General features: G+C 44.0%; 1 protein-coding gene across 1 annotated transcript in view; it reads right to left on the bottom strand.

Annotated features, from left to right (window-relative positions):
• The window catches only part of LOC103184889 (A disintegrin and metalloproteinase with thrombospondin motifs 12-like), a 201,510-nt gene that overhangs the window by 53,134 nt on the left and 132,484 nt on the right, over positions 1-15,892 (bottom strand). The window contains 3 exon segments of the mRNA XM_042331953.1: positions 4,914-5,055; positions 6,261-6,505; positions 12,631-12,751. Coding sequence (XP_042187887.1) covers positions 4,914-5,055; positions 6,261-6,505; positions 12,631-12,751 — 508 coding nt within the window.

Raw genomic sequence — 15,892 nt, 5'->3', positions numbered from 1 at the left:
GCCCCATAGGTAAGAAGAATCACCAGACAGATTCAGATCTCATTTATTCATGATTCGTGCAATACCAATGTAAGGATTATGATTATTATTGCTGTCATTATTATAACCTGTTACAGCTGTTGATTATCCACTAGATAAATCAAGCTTCCTCATATTGTGTGATAAAATAATAATAACCCTTTGCATTTTATATAGCGCCTTTCACATCAGGAGGATAACTGCCAGATATGCCCAGGGAGAAGGATAAGGTTGGAAAGAACAATTTCAGGACAGAAGTCAGGACATTTTTCATTACAACAACAACAACTTGTGTTTACAGAGCACCTGTCATGTGTGGTAGTGTCTCAGAGCATTACCTAGAGTAATTAACAAATAGGAATTGCATTACCATGAAGGATGGATGAGGCCAGGTTACTGGGGTCCATGTAATAATATGTGAAGCCCTTTGAAGTGATAGGGTGCATGACACTGGGATGGGAGTTAAGGTACAGATCAGCCATGATCTTAATGTGTTAAACTAACTCAGGCATTAAAGGATCTAGGTCACGCCAATCTTCTAAACCAAAGCTCAGCTGAGAGATAGATGTACAGGGATCAGACGAGAGATTTTATTTCCTTGTGGAATTTGCTGAAGGCTGTGAGAGGTTTACAACAAAAAAAACAACAAAATTACATTTATAAAGCGCCTTTCACGTCGGGAGGATGTCTCAAGGTGCTGAACAGTCAGAGATCAGGACCAGAGCCTGGGGGGACAGGGTTGGGATGAGGGAGGGCAGGGGGGGAGGAGTGCAGCTGAAGGCATGATCAAAAAAGGAGTGTCTTGGGTCGTACCTTGAAAGAGGCAAGAGAGGGAGCAAGGCGAAGGGATTGTGGGATGGAGTTACAAAGAGTGAGTGCAGAGAGGCTGAAAGAACAGCCGCCGCTGGTAGGGTGGGTCGGGCAGAAGACATGGAGCAAGCCAGAGCCTGCTAAGCGGAGGAAGCGGACAGCTTGATAGGGTTCCGCAGGTCAGAGATGTAGGAGGGGGCAAGGCCGTGGAGGGCCTTGAAAGTGAGGATGACGATTTTGAATTCTATCCCCTGAGGGGTGGGGAGGCAGTGGAGCCGGGCGAGGGTGGGGGTGATGGGGTCACAGAATATGGTGCAGGAGAGGACACGAGCTGCAGAGTTCTGGATGATCTGCAGCTGGTGGAGGGAAGAGTTGGTGAGACCGACAAGGAGGGAGTTTCTGTAGTCGAGCCTTGAGATGACGAATGAGGGTACAGTATGCAGCTTGCTGTTACTGTGAAAATGAAAGCGATCTTGCATCCAGGGAAGCACGTTGCAGACATTGCCTAAAGGTACTCAGCTAATGATAGTGTCTGGCAGCTTTGACTGGGAGAAGACATGGTGCGATAGCGAGGATGTTCAATGAATCCTCACCGTTCTTCTCTGACAGTTTGACCCTGAAATAACACTCACACGTAATACAGTGCCTACAGCATTGAAAAGTCTCGAAGTGCTTCACAGAGAATTCCTGCCAACCATACCAACCAAGTCTTTACCCAGCGAGCACTGACCTGTTTCATATCCCCCATCCTATCCACCCTATCATCGGCAGGTGGGTCTTTAGCCAATCTGCCCCCGCTCTCTGAAACTCCAACCCAGAGTCCCTCCAACTCGCTCTTCCTCACCTCTTTCAAGGTCCATCTCAAAACGTAACTCTTTGACCACACTTTCTGCCATCTTTCCCCTCCCCACCCCCAGCTCAGGTGCCCACCCAACACTGTGAAGTGTGTTTGGATGTCCTCCTGACATGAAAGGCACTGTACAAACTGCTAGGTGATTACTGAGTATCAAGTTCAAAAGTTCTTCTCAAATTTTCAGTAGACAGAAGCACATGTCTGAGACCAACAAATAATACTATAAAATTTATATTTGTACAGCAGCTTTTGACAAGGGGATGATGTCTCAAAGTGCATAACACTGCTGGCTGGACAACCAAGCTAAGGGAACAGATTGCCCAGGGCAAAACCTTGGGCAAGTTTCCTTACTCCACGATAATAATCCCTCAAGAAAAAATAATTAAAATAAATTGGTCACTTCAATCCATGACTGTTGTGGGACACTGCTGTGCGCATCTTTATTGGCTGCCGCGTTTCACCCACAAATATACAGTCAATTCACTTTACAGCATATTCTGTGAAGCGCTGTGAGACGTTGAGAAGACATGAAAAGCGCTATATCAAATGCAAGGATTTTATTATTAATATTAATAGTAATCCGTGCATTTGATACAGCGCCTTATCACATCTTCCAGATGTCTCAAAACGCTTCACAAAATATACTGTAAAGTGAATTGGCTGTATGTTTTGTGTGAGCAAAATGCCGCGCCAAATGCACATTAGCGAATAGAAGACAACCCCCAGGCGAATGCGGCAACCAATTTGCATGCAGCAATGTCCAACAAACTGTCACAAGGTGAAAGACTGCTTTTGTTTCACTGAAAATTAAATTAAATTTGTTTTTTTCAATGCATTAATTCCTCTGGAGCCTGTTGATTTTCCTTTTAGAACAAAAATAAACACACTCAACATTTATAAAGTTGCTCCGGTTTGTTTTCAGGCTGCAATTTGCTCACTGAATCATTTAGAAAGATTCAAATTTGAGACTGAAATAGGATTCAAAAAGCGAAGTCAAAAAAATACTGGCAAATGCCCTGATACATTAGAACAAGAGGAAATAGGTTCAGCAATGCCCTCTTATTCTAATGGACAAGAACCAGGACTAATTTTATCTGGGGGATTGTTGACAAGGAGACTAAGAGAGAAATTCATCTCTTTTCAAGTACTGCCATGGGATGTTTACCGTCCACCTTAACAGCCAGGCGTTCGTCAATGTTGAACTCGCTGCCCCAACAAGGCAGTAGAGGCAGAATATTTAGTATATGTAGCAAGGAGACGGACAGATTTTGGGAGATAAAGATATTGATGGACATAGAGAAAAGGCGAAACGGGATTAAAAGATTCTCAGTGATCTACTTACTAAATTGGGGGAAACTGTCTCGAACAGTCCTGTTCCCCTGTTTCTCGAACATTCTAATCAGGATGTTCTGAATTCACCACACAGAATATAACAAGAACAATGAAGCTTTATTTAACATGGGTTTATAAACAGCATAACTGGCTTTCACTCATTAGATTTGCTTCGCTCTTAATGCAAATCAGATGATGACTAAAGCATCCCCTTCCTTTGGGAATTGTTCAGGAAGACCTATTAAAAACACTGGCATCATCCAATGTGACATTCGAATATTGCAGGCAGCACGTGAGAGCCCTGCTCAGTATGTTGTACTCGTCTCCGAGTTAGCCAATTGTGGGTTTGAGCCCTGCAAACGAGACTCTGAGCTGATATTAATTTTGCGTCTCTTTGACTCCCTCACCTCATTCAAGTTCCATCTCAATACCTAGCTCTTTGATGGCGCTTTCGGCCACCTTTCCCTCCACACAACAACAACAACAACAACAACAAGATTCCATTTATAGAGCGCCTTTCACGTCAGGAGGACGTCCCAAGGCGCTGCACAGTTGGGTCATGACCCGAGCAGGGGGAAATGGTCAGGGTGAGGGGAGGGAAGGGAGGGAGAGAGGAGGGGGGAAATGGTCAGGGTGAGGGGAGGGAAGGGAGGGAGAGAGGAGGGGGGAAATGGTCAGGGTGAGGGGAGGGAAGGGAGGGAGCGAGGAGGAGGAAGAGAGTCGAGAGGGGAGCTGAAGGCACGGTCAAAGAGAAAGGTTTTGAGACCGGCCTTGAAGGAGGAAAGGGAGGAAGCAAGGCGAAGGCACTGGGGGATGGAGTTCCAGAGCCTCGGGGCTGAGAGGCTGAAGGCCCGACCACCGATAGTAGGGCGGTTGGGGCGGGGGACGTGGAGCAGACCGGAGCCAGAGGAACGGAGGGTACGGGCAGGTAGGTAGGGGGATAGTAGGTTGGAGAGGTAGGAGGGAGCAAGGCCGTGAATGGCCTTGTAGGTGAGGATGAGGATCTTGAAATCAATCCTCTGGGGGATGGGGAGCCAGTGGAGGCGAGCGAGGGTAGGAGTGATGTGGTCATCACCCCTCTCAGCTCCCACCCCCAGCTCAGGGAACTATTAATTTGGGGGAAGAAGGTACACTGACTGTTTTTGTGGGGGGAAGGTCTTTATTGCACAGTTAAAAATGAACAAAATTAAAAGTCAATAAACAGGAGACTCTTAACTGTTTGACCAATTGCATATTTCTGAGCTAAAGCGAACAAACAAAAATCCGATGAACAATTTTAGTGAGTCATTGCTGTTTATAAATACGTCAACAGATGGCAATTCTTTGGTAAGGGCCAAGAAAGCTGTGACTGAGATGTGCCACCTGCTACACAAAGGTCTTCGGGTAGACCATTAGGACTGTTCTAGTCCTGGTGGCAGTCACACTCATTAGTGTCCTCAATATAATAATCCTTATTATAATCCTTGCATGTGATATAGCATCTCAACACTTTGTCAAAATTACTCAAAGCTCTTCACAGGAGCTTACTCCGAAGTGCACTGATCATGCATTTTGTAGGCGAAGATTGCAGACAATTTACACTCAGCAATGTCCAACCAACGGCCGTGAAGTGAATGACCAATTTTATCAGGGGGAATGTTGGCCAAGACATTGGGAGAAACTTTCTTGCCTGTTGGTGGGAATAGTACCACGTGATCTTTAATGTCCACCTGAACAGAGAGCAGATGGGGCCTCGGATCATTTGAAGTATGGCTCCCCGATAATGAAGTTCTCCCTCCAACACATGATCTAAATCATATAAAGCTCTTTGAACTGTCCTGTTAATTTGAAAGTTACTACGTATAAGGTGCAAGGCTGGCATTGTTGTTCTTACAGTAAGTTCCAGAAAAGGACCCATTACCTGTTCCACATAGGGCACTGCAACGTGTCCATAGTCCATACTCCCAGGAGAACACCAGCTGTCTGATCGTATTCTCTTCATCGGTGTCTTTCTTGATGGTGTATTCGTACCTGATTCCAGGGTTTGTCTCCTGAAAGAGCAACTGCAAATGGCAAAGAACTTTAGTTGCTGAATCAGAGGCATAGTACAAGCCAAATATTCTCCACAGAGGAACAACTGTTCATTTTATAGCTTCTAGTATAACTTGAACAAATAGTAGTACCTTTAACAATGCAGCGTCTTGAGTCTGAATGTTGTGGGTTCAAGCCCCAATGTTGAGGACTCTGAACTCACAATCTAGGCTGCCACTCCAGTGCAGTATTTGGATGAGACATTAAAACCGACGTCCAGTATTCTTGTCTCTGTGGCTGCGGCTATTTGCAGGACATTGTCCCACAAACATGTTAGGAATGACCAATTTTATTTGGGGGATTGTTGGCTGGCACACCAGGAAAAAATTCCTTTTCTTTTCATATCCTGTGAGGCACTTTGAGCCATGACGTGAGAGGCACTATATGAAATGCAAGAATGATACCAGGGCTTAAAGGATTGAATTATGACGACAGGTTGCATAAACTTGGTCCCTATTCCTTTGAGCTTAGGAGGCTAATGGGTCAGGCTACCAAGGGATACTGGACAAGGGCAGGAAATTGGAGTTGAGGTACAGATCAGCCATAATATAGAATGGCGGAACAGGGGCTGAATAGCCTACTCCTGTTTCTATGTTTCTATGATAATTATAACAATAATAATTGTCATTATTATAATTAGGATTATTATTATAATTGGCTAATGGTTAATTAGGAGCTAAGTAACATTATTATAATTATAATAATTAGTATTATTATAATCCTTCCAGGCAGAGGGCGAAACCTTGGGCAAGTTTCCTTACTCCACACGCCTAATAATAATCCCTCCAAAATTAAAAAAAAACAATAATAAATTGGTCATTTTCAATCTACGACTGTTTGTGGGACATTGCTGTGCGCAATTGGCTGCTGCGTTTGCCCACAAATATACAGTCAATTCACTTTACAGTGTATTCTGTGAAGCGCTTTGGGACGTCCTCCCGACGTGAAAAGCGCGATATCAAATGCAAGGATTATTATTATTATATTATTATCCTGTGTGGAGTAAGGAAACTTGCCCAATGTTTCACCTTGCCCAGGATTCAAACCCAGGTCCTCTCGCTTTGCAAGGCGGATGCTCCAACCAGTACACTACAAGACTCCCCATTACTTTAAGATTTAAGACAAAACAAAGCCAGGTGGATTTTGTGGCCTCTGATTGCCGGGGTAAAGAATTTACCTGAATCCAAACGGGTTCTTTTGTGGGTCCTGGAGCGGTCAGGTTCTCCAGATTCCCATTTCTCTCGTACTTGAACGTGGTTCCAGCCACTTTGTAGTCTCCGTTCCACTGGATAACAAATCCTCCATTGAGGAAATACTTTTCAGGATCTTCACTTCTCAGAGCGAGGAAGTTCCCAGCTTCGGCTATCTCCTCCACCCGGATATCCCGGGCTCCTTCTGGAATCAGACCCACATCCACGTAACCTGGAAAAGACAACAGACTCACAACGTAACAACTGACGCAAAAGAACAGTTCAGAACGGATAAATGTAGGAGGTATCGGCGTCAGATGAGGCTTTGAACTGAGCATCGTCTACCTATTTTTAAGATGGGTTTTAAAAATCCTGTGGCACTATTTGTAAAGATTCCTGTTAAAAGCCTACCATGTAAATTGGGCATTCACTGCTTGTGGGGTATTCTTACATGCAAGTTGGCTGCCGAGTTTGCCTGCAAGTACTACATTTGTCATCAATGGACTTCAAGTGGTGTTATTGTTATCTATAAGATAAATTGAGCATTCACTTCAAAGCTGCCTGTAGAACTTAGCTGTGTGCAAAGAAGTGGGGTGGACCTAATAGCAATTAATAATAATAGTAATAATATTTGCATTTGGTGCAGCACCTTTCACATCAGGACAATATACCAAAATGTTTCACAGGATTCTCTGTAAAGCACTTTGAGGGTGACATACAGAGATTGTGTACTTTGAGGGTGAGTGCGGTAGCGAATTTATGCACAGCAAAGTCCCACAAACAGCCAGAAGTGTATAGGCAGAATTATTTGGGGAATTGTTATCGACTTATCAAAAGTACAAGGCTTCCAACATTGCAGCACACCCCCAGCACTGAATTGGAGTAGTTACACTATATGAATTCCAAATCCGACTTGGGGTTTGAACCCATAATCTTCTGACTCAGAGGCAAGAATGCTTCCAACTGAGCCAGCCTGATACCTAAATCTGCAGTGCCCATGATGCAGGATAACAGCTCAGACTCTGAACAATAACAGAGTCAGATGCTAAAAAGGGGTGTGGGGTTGGGAGAAGGCAGAGGTGATGACAGGTTTGGTCAAAGAGGTAAATTTAAGGCATGATTTAAAGACAGACAGAGAGCAGAGGGTAGAGGTAGGGGAGTTCCAGAGGTTAGGGACAGCATAGCTGAAGGCTCGACCACAAATCGTGGCAAGCAGGGGTCAGGAGACATGTAGGAGACGCAAGATAGCCGAGTGAAGGGGGTGTGTAGAGACAGACAGAGAATACAGAGATATGGAGGTTCTAGGATGCAAAGGAATAGTGAGGACCTTGAAGTTTATCAGTTGGGAGAAGAAGAGCCAATGGAGCCAGGGGAAGGCTGGGGTGATGGACGTGTGGAGTTTAAAGCACATGAGAATGCAAGCGGGGAATTTTGGCTTAGCTGGCATAATTTACGGATGGTGGAACAGTGGAACAAGGAGCTAGATATGCATTGAAAGAGTCTCAGGAGATAAACAGAATATGAATCAGGCATTTAATTTTCCTTTAATGCACTTAATTGGATTGGTACCATCATTCATTAGGTGCTAAATGTAGTCGTCTGATTGACGATATGATAAACGCAAGGCAGTGTGTAATTGTTTTTTTAAAGGGCGTTTTGAGTGAAATGGTATCTGAATAAGCACTTGACTTTGGCAGCTCAGCTAAAAGACCTTCCATTGATTAACTGTCTTAGAAAGTGCCACTAGTTGTCTAATAAATTAATCTCGAGCTGGAAATTAATAAAAATGATTTGCTTCACAACCTGGTAGTACTGCGATCGCTAACTCTCTAGAAGACTACAGTGCTTGCTGGCTGTCTCTTCACGCCTATCAGAGTTCACCATGATAATTAAATGACTCAATTAAGCTTCAGATTCCTTAACTTGTGGAGTCCTGTAGCTCAGTGGTTAGAGCACTCGCTTTGCAAGCGAGAGACCTGAGTTCAATCCCAGACAGGGCGAAACCTTGGACAAGTTTCCTTACTCCACACAGAGCCTAATAATAATCCCTCCAAAATCAAAAACAATAATAAATTGGTCATTTTCAATCTATGACTGTTTGTGGGACATTGCTGTGCGCAATTGGCTGCCGCGTTCGCCCACAAATATACAGTCAATTCACTTTACAGTGTCTTCTGTGAAGCGCTTTGGGACGTCCTCCCGACGTGAAAAGCGCTATATCAAATGCAAGGATTATTATTATTATTATTAACTTAAAGCTCGCGGTTGCCATCAGTTTAGGGAAGCATTTCATTTAAAGGCTATGAGGTATGGAACGTGACTGTTATAATAATAAACCAGGCATTTCATAATAATAATAATATTCCTTGCATTTTAATGATCTAATGATTTAATGCATTTGATATAGCACCTTATCAGGTAAATGAGACATCTCAAAGTGCTTCATAGAATATATTCTAAAGAGAATTGACTGTACATTTTGTGACCAAACCACAGCAGCCAATTATTTTTGAAGGGATTATCACCCCTAGAGTGTTCTGCAAATCGACTAACAACCAGGGTACTACTTACTGCTAGGTAAACAGAGGCATGTGGGGTACGAAAACTTGCCTAAGGTTTCGACCTGCCCAGGAATCAAACCTAGGTCCTCTCACTTGCGAGGCGAGTGGTGTAACCAATACACTACAGGACTCCACAATTTGACATAGCTGTTGAAATGACTCAAAGTGCTTTACAGAATTTACCGCAAAATGTAGTGGCTGCGTGTTTTGTAGGCGAACCCGGCAGGCAATTTGTGCACAACAACCCACAAACAGCTATGAAACGAATGACCAAATTTTTATTTGGGAGGGATTGGAAATAAATGCAATAAATGAAATAAATTTCAAGACAAACNAAAAAACACATTTACCAAGAGTCAGACAAAGAGGAAAATAAGGATGTCTGATGCCCCACAGAACTGTCAGCTGACAGATGTTGAAGTAAGCCACATTAGTATTGACTTCAGCCACTGATTAAAATAGATGTTTAGCACTTCTTTGCAAATGTGCTATGTATTGATCGGATGGAATCAATTCTCTGTAACTAAGGCTGAGACTGTCAAAAGCACATTTTGAAGCAATGTTGAATTATTTAGTAGCCTACCTTCACATGTATGACACAGTTATTTTTGATATTCTAAGTACTTCAAGACACCTTAAGGATGACCAGTCCGGCTCCATAATAAATGACTTATTTACAATCATTACAGGACCTTTCACTTCTGGAGATTTTCATGCCTCAAAGCACTTTCACTGTTAAATACAGTGTACTTTGCAGGTGAAACGCAGCAGCCAATTTGCAAACAGCATTAAAATGAGTGACCTACTTTATCTGGGGGATTATTTGACACCACACCGGTTAAAACTCCCCTGTCTTTTCAAATCGTACTTTGAAATGTGCCTTTGACAGTCTCAGCCTTAGTTGTGGAGATTCGATTACATCCAATCAATACGTTGCAAATTTGCAAAGAAGAGCTAAACATCTACTTTAAAAGGATCTTTAATGTCTACCTGAACAGGTATACTGTGGCCTCCTGCCATAATAATAGTAGGCCTTGCAATTGATATGGTGCCTTATCACATCTTCAAGACATGTCAAAGCGCTTCGCAGAATTCACTGTAGAGTGAATTAACAGTATATTTTGTGGGAGAAATGCGGCAGCCAATTGAACATAGCAGTGTCCCACAACCAGTCGTGGATTGAGTAACTAAATTATTATTATTATTATTATTATTTCGAAGGGATTATTACCTCCAGAAAAGCAATTTGCCACTCAACTTACTGCTAGGTAAACAGAGACGTGTGCAGTAAGGAAACTTGTCCAACGTTCCGTCCAGCCGGGAATCAAACACAGTTCCTCTCACTTGCAAGGTCTAACCATTGAGCTACAGGACTCCACAAATATATGCCTTATCCTGTGTCCTCCAGTAGACCAGAGGCCTCTGCGATGTGTATGCAACCTCTTAGTGGACAAGTTATCCAAAGTAAATACTTACGAGAATTTCTAGTTACATGTTAAGCAGAGTGATGAGTAATGTGAACTCCCTCACATCTTGCATGAGAAATAACATGAGTTTGGCCACTTAAGTTGTAGTGACAAGTTAAGACTGAGTCTTATTATCAGGAGTTTATTGTATATCTAGCACTCGCTGTGCTATATGGTCTCGTTAAACGAGCAGTGTTGTGGCTCATGTTTTTTTGGCTTCAAAGCTCGAAGGGGAGGAAACGTCTAGCCCCAAATTGCCTTTTCAATGGAGCAAGTATAAAAATGTAGTCAGTTCACTTTACAGTATATTCTGTGTAGCACTTTGAGATGTCTAACGTTGAAAAGCACTATATCAAATACAAGGATTATAAATAAATGCAAGTTATTTTGTTTAGTGTTGTTATTGTTTCTTCCTCGTTGGCTCATTCATTTCCGGCAGAAGCAGTCTGGCTCTAAATAATCAATTGAGCACAGGAATCCCACAAACAGCACTCAGCACCACCCCCTCTTTATTTGTCTTTGACTACTGCCTTAAGGTTTACCTCTTCGATAGTTCCTACAGTTACCTTCTTCCAAAATTCAGTGTTATCCTGTTATTCTACATAAAGGGCACTAGATAAATGAAAGTTGTATTTCATATTTCCATGGTTCTTTTCTCATCTTTTATATGTACACCTTGCTTGGTTAAATGAAAAAAATCTCAGATTCAGTCTCAGTCTGGAATAATATTATTACTGCTAACAATAATAATTATAACCTTTACATCTAGTACAATGCCTTTCATCTCAGGAGAATGTCTCAAAATGCTTCACAAGATACACTATAAGTGTAATGACTGTGTATTTATATGCGAACACAGTGGCCAATGTGCACATAGAAATATCCCACAAATAGCCTTGAAGTGAATGACCACTTTTATTTGGGGGATTGTTGGCCAGGACACCGGGAGAAACTCTCTTCTTTTTTCAAATAGTGCCCTGGGATCTTTAACGTCCACCTGAACAGGGGACAGGACCTTGGTTTAATTAAAATCTCATCTGAAGGACGGCATCTCTGACAATGCAGAACTCCTCTGGCACTGGAGTTTCAGCCTGGGCTATATAATAATAATAATAATAATAATCCTTGCATTTCATATAGTGCCTTAACACGTCTTCGATATGTCTCAAAGCCCTTCACAGAATATACTGTAAATGAATTGTGTATTTTGTGGGCGATATGCGGCAGCCAATTACGCACAGCAGTGTCCCACAAACAGTCGTGGATTGAGTGACCAAATTATTTTTAAAATTTTATTTTTGAAGATTATTATTACATCCAGGAAAGCGATCTGCCAATCGACTATATGAGTTCAAGGTCCTGTGGGGCTTGAACTCACAACCTTTTTGACTAAAAGTCAAGACACACTGGATTAAGAATTCTGGCTTCCAAAATTGAGACTTAAAATGTTTCCACTGTTCTTCACAATCTCCAGATTTATGGCAAAATTCTTTTACAGATTAGTCCTGGTGATATTTCCTGCCTTGGGATGTCTCTTTGTTTGAGTTGAATTGACTTGCTCTTTGTTTATCGTTGAAGGTTGAGCGAAGATTGACACATTATTGAATGAAATCATTCAAAAAGAAATAGCCTAGAGTTTCTGTGGCTTACATAGAAGGCAATTTTCTTTCACCTTCAAAAGAAAACATCTTCCCCTAATGTGACTGTGTGATTAAGTTGGCTAAAGCCAATTTTTTTAAAAAAATTGTGGATAGTTGGTGAAAGATTTTTGCAGGGTAGCAATACCACCATTAGAACATCAAAGTGGCAAAGAGGTACAAAGAATAATAGATAAATTGTAAAGTGAGTGGTTGGCTGATGCTATTTAAAAAACAGAACAACAACTTGCATTCATATAGCGCCCTTCACGCAGGATAGAGTCTCGGAGCGCTGGAATCCGCATTGTAGGAGAAAAGGAAATACTTTGTTCAAACTCACAACATCTCCTCCTCCCCTCATTTTAACAGGCCATCCATCAGATCGCCTCTAGCATCACTTCCTGTGTTGCGTGCATGCAGAAAACGGGAAGCGATGTTGGTGTGGTGACATTGACATGATGAACGGCAAGTCGGCAATTTTTACTGCTGGAAAGACTGAGGCTCAGGTGAGCGAGTCGGTGCAATTGGGAAGTGTTCTCCGCGAATACTTGTTCAAAATTAAGAACGAATTTCAAAATGTTCCATAATTCTGCATTATCTTAAATTCTAAGACCAGGTGGAATTTCAAGCCTAAGGTTCTCTTTCTTTGACAGAAAATGTCTAGGCAACAGATTAATAAAACAAAAGTCATACCTAATCCTTCGCTCTCTTCAAAGGTCTTCGTCACTGTCTGACAGGCAGATCCGTCCCCTAAGCACACACCACATTGATCCTCGGCTGCCTTGGATTCTATTTCATAGTCACATCCGATCGTCTGTGAGAGAGACAGAAATATTAAAAGTTTGCCTTTGTCTTGGTGACAAGTCGTGACTCGAACTGAGCTCGTCCTACACAGAAAATGTTCAGGTACATTTGTAAAAAATTGGTTTTAATAATAATTCTTGTATCCGATAGAGGCTAACAATCCCCCACTCTGGATAAAATCGGTCATTCACTTCATAGCCGTTTGTGGGGACATTGCTGTGTGCTAAATTTATTGTGGCGTTTACCTACAAACATACAGTCATTACTCCTCACAGTAAAGCACTTTGAGACACCCTTGCGATGTGACAAGGTGCTATATCAAATGCGAGATCTATCATTAATTATTGTTAGGTTCACATTTGATGTTCTACAGTTCAATAATATTCCTTATTTGGTTTAACAGTCCAGTAAGATCAAATCCATTTACAACAACAAAAACAACTTGGATTTATATAGCGCCGTCCACGCCGGACGGCGTCTCAGAGCGCTTCACAGCAACGGATTCCGGGACCGAGCCAGGGGGCAGAAGAGGAAGGTGACCAAAGGCGCGGTCGAAAAGAAAGGTCTTCAGCAGTGACCTGAAAATAGGGAGCGAGACGAAGGGAGTGAGGAAGGGAGTTCCAGAGCTTCAGGGCACAGTGGCTGAAGGCACGGCCGCCGAGTGTGGAGCGGAGGACTCGGGGGCCGAGGAGGAGGCCAGACCCGGAGAAACGAAGGCAACCGGTACTGTTTTGAGGAGAGAAGAGGTCAGAGAGGTAGGGGGGTGCAGAGGAGTGCAGGGAGTTGAATACGAGGGTGAGGATCTTGAAATCGATCCTCTCTGGCACAGGCAGCCAGTGCAGTCTGGCAAGGACTGGGGTGATCGGGGAGCGGAGTTTTGTGCGGGTGAGAATGCGGGCAGCAGAGTTTTGAGTGATTTGGATTTTATGGATGGTAGTAGATGGGAGGCCGGCGAGGAGGGTGTTAGAGTAGCCCAGCCGAGAGGTGACAAAGGCATGGACCAGAGTTTCAGCGGCTTTTGGAGTGAGGTATTGGCAGAGACAGGCGATCCGTCGGAGGTGGAAGAAAGCGTTGCTGGTGAGGGATCAGATGTGGGGGAGGAAGGATAATTGGCGGTCAAACCTGATGCCTAAGTTGCGAACGGGTTCGGAGAGTTTTAGGGGGAAGTCGGGTAGGTGGAGGAGGTGAGAGCCGTGGGATTTGAGACGTTGACGAGAGCCAAAGAGTATGGCTTCCATCTTGTCAACGTTCAGTTGAAGGAGATTTGCGCTCATCCAGCCTCTGAGATCCGACAGGCAGGCTGACAGAACACAAGGGGACTGGGGGTCGCAAAGAGAGGTGGAAAAATAGAGTTGGGTGTCGTCTGCCTAATGTGGAAGTGTACCCATGACTGCGGATGACATCCCCAAGAGGGAGCATATGGATCAGAAAGAGGAGGGGGTCAAGGATGGATCCTTGGGGTACCCCGCAGGTAACCGGGTGAGAGCGGGCGGAGAAGCCGTTTGTGCAGATGTACTGCTGGCGGTTTGTGAGGTAGGACTCGAACCAGTCGAGTGCGGTCCCACTGAGGTGGATGACGGAGGAAAGGCAGTAGAGGAGGATGGTTGATCGACTGTGTCGAATGCTGTGGAGAAGTCCAGGAGGACAAGGCAGAGGGAGCCCTGGTCACAGATAGAGAGGATGTAATTTGTGACTTTCATAAGCGCAGTCTCTGTACTGTGGGCAGGGTAGAAACCGGACTGGAGGGGTTCGAAGAGGGTGTGGGAGTAGGAGGAGAGGTGTGTGCGAAGTTGATTGGCAACAATGCGTTCTAGAACTTTTGAGAGGAAAGGCAGGTTAGAAATAGGGCGCTAGTGGCTGGGGTTTGAGGGATCTAGGGAGGGTTTTTTAGGAGGCGGGTGATGACAGCAGTTTTGAGGGGAGGAGGGATTGATCCAGAGGAGAGGGACTGGTTGATGACATCAGCCAGTAGTGTGCAGAGGAGGGGGAGCTGGGTGACCAGTAAGTTGGTGAGGAGAGGGTCGAGGCAGCAGGTGGTGGGTTTCATGGAGGTGATGGCGGGTGAGAGGGAGGAGGGAGAAATGGGGAGGAAGGAATGTAGAATGGGGGTGGTGGTAGGAACAGATGATGGGGAGGGTGAGGGGTGAGGGGGACAGAGTGGGAGTGGTGGTGGGTGACAAGGGGCAGATGGATGAGGCTGCCTGGCGGATGTTAAGTACTTTAGAAGAAAAGAAGCCATGATCTCCTCGCACTTGGCATTTGATATGAAGATTGAGGAGGCCTGAGGGGCGCACGGAGGAGGTAGTGGATGGTGGAAAAAAGGATTTTAGGGTTGTGTTTAGCCTCCAAGATGATGTTGGAGTAGAAGGCCACTTTTGCGCGTGTCAAAGAACGGCGGTAGCTGTGGAGATGCTCAAGCCACAGTTGGCGGTGGACTGTCAGGCCAGTTTTCCACCATCTGCGCTCGAGCAGACGGGTTTGGGTTTTAAATTTATGCAGCTTCTTTACGTTGGGAAGACATATCAAAACGTATCTTCACACAGCTGAGTCGAAAGTTGAGATGGGGAGAGGATGCGAAGAGAGGTGGTAAGGTGGCAGAAAGCGAAGATGCTCGTTCTTAAAGCTGGCGTTAATGGTGAGGGGGTGGGGGTGGGTGCTGTGGAGGGACTCTGGGAAGGAGTTCTGGCTCACTCGACAATGGTAGGGTCTGATAGGGTGGGCAAACAGAATCGTATTCCAACGTCAATCAATTTGCTAAAAGCAAAAAAAAAATCAATACTAAACCAGCAACACACTTTTAAAGTGTTATAATGTTTGACAGAGGCTTGACAAATGATACGTTTCAGCCTATGGAATAGGCTCCCTCGGGAGATAGTGGAAACAGAAAGTGTAGTTTGCTTTTAGGAGCAAATGACACTGATTTATACTAGAAAAGAATTTCTCGAGATACAGTATATAGCTTAGGACACGATATGTCAAGCGACTGCCAGGATGGTGGAAGGCAAACAAGATGGACCTTCGTCTGCTTTTACCTAGCAAATTCTTACGTGTTCTTATGTTCTTCAGTTGCAGCTCACACAAAACATTCACTTGTTTTTCTAGGTGTATTGAAACCCTGGATGTTTGCAGCGTCTGCCCTCTCAGAGTCAGT

The sequence above is a fragment of the Callorhinchus milii genome, unplaced genomic scaffold (genome assembly GCF_018977255.1).
Source record: "Callorhinchus milii isolate IMCB2004 unplaced genomic scaffold, IMCB_Cmil_1.0 Scaffold1, whole genome shotgun sequence".
NCBI classification, from domain to species: Eukaryota; Metazoa; Chordata; class Chondrichthyes; order Chimaeriformes; family Callorhinchidae; genus Callorhinchus; species Callorhinchus milii.
Note: the sequence above shows the minus strand (reverse complement) of the source record. Positions and strands in the feature narration are given on the sequence as shown.